The following is a 6746-nucleotide window of genomic DNA, read 5'->3' as shown; positions in this document are numbered from 1 at the left end:
GACGTTTGTGGTTCAACGTATATAGTAATTCATAATAGAAATATATCATAATGACATATAATAGACCAAAATAATACTGACGGGATCTTTATAATGTTTGCTTACTATCTTCATTGTCATCCAGACCATAAAAGATAAGGTTATGAGTCAGGCATAATTATATAGCACCGTCGGCTTCACCACTATATTTGTATTAAAAATGGACCGACACACGTATATACATCAATGCTACGTGCACACACTATCATAAAAGTAGGATCAAACAGAAATTGAACAATGATTATATGCGAAATAAACGTTGTTATGCATATTAAACAAACTTAAATATTCCCGCCATATATAAGTTTATAAAACGGTCACGTGACAAATTATCTGCAAATAAGAACCTCAAAATAACAAGGTATAATCTCGAGGGTAAAATACAATTGTTTCTATACAATATTAAGATATTATTAATGACAAATCCTGTATCAAAGGTGAGTTAGATATTTAGTATTTTTTTACTATGTCAAATATAAATAGGTTTACGTGTACGTATTACCAAAAGCTACTTTCGTTTTTGTTGTAAATGCCGAAAGGGTTTTACGTTTTCTTTCTGTTTGCATTTTATGAAGTGAACAGTGGTATTGAAAATAAAGCATTCATATTTTCACGTTTGCCCCATTTTATATTTTGTCATATCCGAGACCTTTCATCGCTTAATTTGGGAATGTTGTCCTCTTTTGTGGAAGGCCATACGGAACATCTGTACGTGGGGACATGTTGGTTTTCTGTTGATTGAATCAAATCAATTCATAGTAAACACATAAAAATGTTTTTGTTTTTGTTTTAATCGTTATTAACTAATGATTTCATATATGATAATCGAGAGTTGTGACTTTAGACATTTAAAACACACTACTAATAGCATTTACACATGGTTATCAATAAATACAAGTAGCAGCTTTTCAAAAAAGCTTGCTGTTTTATAGCTTTCGTGTTAACAAATAGTCTATTTTGCCATTAATCTATATTTCTTTATCGCATACACATTTTTTTGAGTTCACAAATAAAGGCAACAGTAGTATACCGCTGTTCGAAATTAATAAATCGATTTAGAAAAGCAAATCCGGGTTATAAACTAAAACTGTTAAAAACGCATCAAATATAAGAGAACTACGCACAAACAGAAACACAACACACAGAAACGAATTATAATATAACAATGGCCATTTCCGTGACATGGTACATGACATTTTACGGAAAAAAATGGTAGGTAAAACCTGGTTTTGCGACATGCCAAACCTCCCGCTTGTATGGCAATGTTAAATAAAACATTACAATAACAACCTTTTATAACAGAACTACAAAACAAATAAGTGAAACACATATTGGACAAAGAAACACACGAATAATAGCTAACAAAAGGTACCAGGTTTAACATCTTATACACCAGACGTGCGTTTCGTCCATACGAGACTAACGTGTGACGCTCAGTTGGAAAAAAATTGAGACAGTGGTTAGGCTTATATAGTATAAAGTCTTATATAAGACAAGTGAAAGATACATGTACCTAGGAAACATTCAAACTCGGTTATTCAAAAATGAACTGCCATGGATACAAAAGACAAATACAAAAACACACAAGACGTAGTGACTATTAACCCTAGGGAAGAGCTGCAGTAGAATAATTATTTATTTACTCTCTGTATGTATGTGTGTTAATGTTTGACAAACATTTCATTAAAATAATTCATAAACATTGGATGCCAATGAATCTTTATTATACCAATACAAGTGGTTCCTATATCGTACTTCATCATCGCTAGACAAGGGTTACGATCCACTCCAGTTCTCTCCACCCTTGGCATATTAAGCCAAAATTTGTGATATCAATATTGCGCAATCTGTCGGAAGATAAAAGTCACGCCCATTCTGAATACATCATTCTTCACCAACGGTAGCACTTGAACTTTTCAATTTGGAGTTAAAAACACGGTAACGTCTAGATTCTACACACTTGGTCAAGCCTGAAACGAACATATAAGTCAACATTCATGCATTTGTGCATGACACATACACAGGAACTTCTGTAAGTTGATTAAAAACATTCAAGTTGTCACTAAATATAGTCGTATGTTTAATGATGTAAAGACTTGTGCACAAAAAACACGTGGCAACTGTTTACAAACAATTTTTACATTTACACGTGATCATGTTAAAGGCGTGCAGCGAGTTTCTACTGCAATCAACAAACATCCTTACCTTTATGCTCCGAAATTTTATCTCAATCCGCCTAGGGTGGAGAGAACGGGAGTGGATCGTAACCCTTGGCTAGCGAAGGTGATCGTTCTTGAGCAGGACTAGGGTTAAGTTGAGTATATATATATATCTTACATTAATTTGTAGGATCCTTTACTATAGATAATTTAGCTGATCTGTAACAATAACATCGTCATGCCTTATATATCATCAACTGTAGTACGCCGCTAAGATTAAAACTGACGTTGAAAGGTAACACATGTCCACCGAAAGCTCTTTATTTGAGAGCCCAGGTGGTCGTGTGGTCTAGCGGGATGGCTGCCGTGCAGGCGATTTGGTGTCACGATATCACAGTAACATTGGTTCGAATCCCTGCGAGGGAAGAACCAAAAATTTGCGAAAGCAAATTTACAGATCTAACATTGTTGGGGTTGATGTTTAGACGAGTTGTATACACACTAGGTACACAGCCATGTATCACCATCATTGATGGCGATCCGATGGATACATCTGTTGTAGGGTTGTCACTGACTCAGACGTTCTTATGAATATAATTATTTTCTGTGACTGTATCTTACATTAATTTGTAGGATGCTTTACTATAGATAATTTAGCTGATCTGTAACAATAACATCTTCATGCCTTATATATCATGTACTGTAGTACGCCGCTAGATTAAAACTGACGTGGAAAGGTAACACATGCCCACCGAAAGCTCTTTATTCGAGAGCCCAGGTGATCGTGTGGTCTAGCGGGACGGCTGCAGTGCAGGCGATTTGGTGTCACGATATCACAGTAGCATGGGTTCGAATCCCGGCGAGGGAAGAACCAAAAATTTGCGAAAGCAAATTTACAGATCTAACATTGTTGGGTTGATGTCTAGACGAGTTGTATATACATTATGTACACAGCCATGTATCACCATCATTGATGGCGATCCTATGGATACATCTGTTGTAGGGTTGTCACTGACTCAGACGTACTTATGAATATAATTATTTTCTGTGACTGTATCTTACATTAATTTGTAGGATCCTTTACTATAGATAATTTAGCTGATCTGTAACAATAACATCTTCATGCCTTATATATCATGTACTGTAGTACGCTGCTAGATTAAAACTGACGTGGAAAGGTAACACATGACCACCGAAGCTCTTTATTTGAGAGCCCAGGTGGTCGTGTGTTCTAGCGGGACGGCTGCAGTGCAAGCGATTTGATGTAACGATATCACAGTAGCATGGGTTCGAATCCCGGCGAGGGAAGAACCAAAAATTTGCGAATGCAAATTTACAGATCTAACATTGTTGGGTTGATGTTTAGAGTAGTTGTATATATATATATATATATATAAAAATAAAAGAGGTAAAGAAGATTTTACAGAATGGCATATCATCAAGTAAAGTAAATTCTCGAGTCTGTGACTCTCTGATTGATAATTTCTGTCTCTATATCGCGGTTCTTTTAGGTTTCGTCTTAAACCTTTGTATCAATCCCATTAGTATTCAACTGGTTTTAACTGTTAGTTCCTACATGATCGACACGAAAGGATATTGTGTATCCATCCATGAAATAAAATCAGTACATTTCGGGGCCTTTTTATAGCTGACTATGCGGTATGGGCTTGGCTCTTTATTTAAGGCCATCCGGTGACATATACATGTAGTCGTACATTTTTGGAGTCAGTTGGTCTTTCGTTCAAAATTTATTCATTTGCAATTCTACATCATCTTTTTTTTTTGATAAACACAACTAAAACAAGTCAGGTATTGCCGTATGATGCACTTTAACATTCCTGTTCCATGTTAGGGGTAGGTTTGATATGTGCCTGTACACAAATTATAAGCCAGGATGTCATTGCTTTCGTTCTTTGCTGTGCATTGTCTTTTCGTTATTAAACGTTTTGTACATAAATCAATGACGTACCTTATCATTTCGAACTCTTTTTAGCTTGTAATGTTGTATGAATTTTTCAATGAAAAATACTGAAAGGTTGTTGTTTATTATTAACAACAAATAAATCAGCAAATTCATCATTTCAATGTATCCACAAGTCAATAAAGCAACCAATCGACCACTACACTGAACGACCGACCAAACCTTTCATACTAAGAAGTTGAATTGTCACTTGATATTATGACATTATAACCAATATAACAAGCAATCATCCCAAATATCATATTTTACTTATAAAATATAGGAAATGTATCAATCGTTTTTGAAGACATTTGTTGTAATATATGTTATTTAGTTGTTGTAAGATATGTTATTTAAGTACAAATTGTTGTAAGTTATCTTATTCAAGTACAAATTGTTGTCAACATAATGTCCTATAACATGTTGAAGCATATTAATGTTTTCATTTATTATACGATTTGCTTTTTAAGGATTAAACGCAGTTCACATCTTCTCCTTTTTTAAATTTTACATATAGCACGCTAGCAGTTCATTTGCCAGAAGTTCTGATATCATTTGGATTAAATAAAACATAATCTGTCGCATGAAACTTTAAAAAAAACACAACGCATTTTCGGAGTTCCATTTCATGTATTTAAAAAAAGAGACGTGGTGTTATTGCTAAAGACCAAAATATCAAACAGATAGCAAATTTATCAAGTTTAATCAACCAGTTAATTTTTTTGAATTAGTGTATATTAGCAATCGTGTGTCACAACAAAACAGCAAACATCGATATCTTCTTTTAACATGATTAATAAATGTATAATAATGTTGTTATCAGATATATCTATAACCACGAAGGTACACACTTTTACAAATGGCTTATTTCGCAGTACTTTGTTTTATTAATTCTATCTAATTTCTCTAATTATTTATTTCTAAATATTTCCTTGTAGTGTCGTGATATATATGGCCTCCTTCTCCAACAGTTGTGGTGTGTGTGACCTCCGACACATTACTAAACCATCCGTAGTCTGGTGTACGGAATGTGACGAAGGACTTTGTAAAGACTGTCAGGAACACCATAGTTTGTCCAAGTCATCAAGAAACCACAAAACCATTGGAATTGAGGAATACCAGAAATTACCTAGTGATATACTAAGGATCACTCAAAATTGTGTCAAACACCAAGAAAAGTTTATTATTTATTGCCGGATTCATGAAAGTCCCTGCTGTGGAAAGTGTGTAATTGAAAGCCACAAAGAATGCCGGGATATCGAAAATCTAGATGATGTCATAAAAAATATCAAAACATCAAGTACCGTCTACGAGATCGAAGAAACATTGGTTGAAGTAGCCGAAAATTTACAGAAAATCCGTCAACACCAACAAAAAAATCTGTCGACATTAAAAGAGAAAAGAAAAGAAATTGAGAAAGATATTCGAAAGACCAGAGCAACGATCAACAACCATCTAGACAAACTACAGGAAGATTTATTGAAACAACTTAATGCCGTTGAAGAAAAAGAAAACTTAAATATTTGTCAGTTGTTGTCTACATTAGAAAAGAAAGAAAAGGAAATATCAGATAAAAAGAGAAACATTGCAAACATAAAACAGTATGCAACAGAACTTCAGGTGTTTCTTTCAATTAAGCAAATAGGAGAAGACATATCTAGGAAAGATGATATCCTGAACTCACTACTCCAAGAAGACAATTTAAAGAATCATTCTCTAAAATACAAACTCAACACTGCTTTTCAGAACATCTTGACCGATATCAAAAGTTTTGGAGATATCCACATTGAAGCAAAACCATGCGAAATTGTTCTTACGTGGAAGAAGACCAGACAATCACAAATAATTGTACCAGTACTTCAAACAAGATCCATTGAAAATATCAAACTGAAACTGAACAATACAATAAAAAATATAGGAAATCGCATTTTTGGCTGCTGCTCGCTAACAGATGGTAGGATGGCGTTCACTTACTACAACGAATCTGCAGTAAAAGTATTTAGCGATACAGGATTTAAAGTCTTCGAGGTCAAGACCCCGTGCTACGCGTTTGATGTAGTGTATATCAGTCAGGACAATGCATTAGCTGTTACATCTGGATGTTCACCGAAGAAATGTATTACCATTATAGACTTGGAGAAAAAAGTAATAAAGAAAACAATTACACTGGATTCGTATAATTATGGAATAACACTGAAAGATGTATTATTAGGGTTCAGCGCAAACATTGACATAGGGCCAATTAAAGATATCAGTTTAATGAAAATGGAATGTACTTAATGGAGATAGCACGCTTACATACAAAACTAAAAAGATATATAGAAAACCCATTGTATTTGAATTAAGATATCTGTGGGTGTATGTCCAATAAATTCATAACTTTTTAGTGTATTAAGTATGGTACGATAGCATTGCACTGAAATTGCAGTTGATAAGTTGCTCTTTTTTAATCAATTCGTATTATAAATACGACACAAATAGCAAACATAAGAATTACGTTATTATAAACCATACTGTCACGTCAATTGTGTTTTGTTTTGTCTCAATTTTAGTTTTTTCAAGGTGTACGATGTTTTGTCTCAATTATG

General features: G+C 34.1%; 1 protein-coding gene across 1 annotated transcript; it reads left to right on the top strand.

The window, feature by feature from the left end:
* Positions 1–373: 373 nt before the first annotated feature.
* On the top strand, positions 374–6483 carry LOC139483577 (uncharacterized). Its single transcript, XM_071267585.1, has 2 exons — positions 374–476; positions 5097–6483. The coding sequence occupies exon 2, from the start codon at positions 5110–5112 to the stop codon at positions 6436–6438; it is 1329 nt and encodes a 442-aa protein (XP_071123686.1). The 5' UTR covers positions 374–476; positions 5097–5109; the 3' UTR covers positions 6439–6483.
* The last annotated feature ends 263 nt before the right edge of the window (positions 6484–6746 follow it).

This window comes from Mytilus edulis, chromosome 7, assembly GCF_963676685.1.
Source record: "Mytilus edulis chromosome 7, xbMytEdul2.2, whole genome shotgun sequence".
Classification (NCBI taxonomy): domain Eukaryota; kingdom Metazoa; phylum Mollusca; class Bivalvia; order Mytilida; family Mytilidae; genus Mytilus; species Mytilus edulis.
This window is presented reverse-complemented; position numbering and strand designations above follow the sequence as displayed.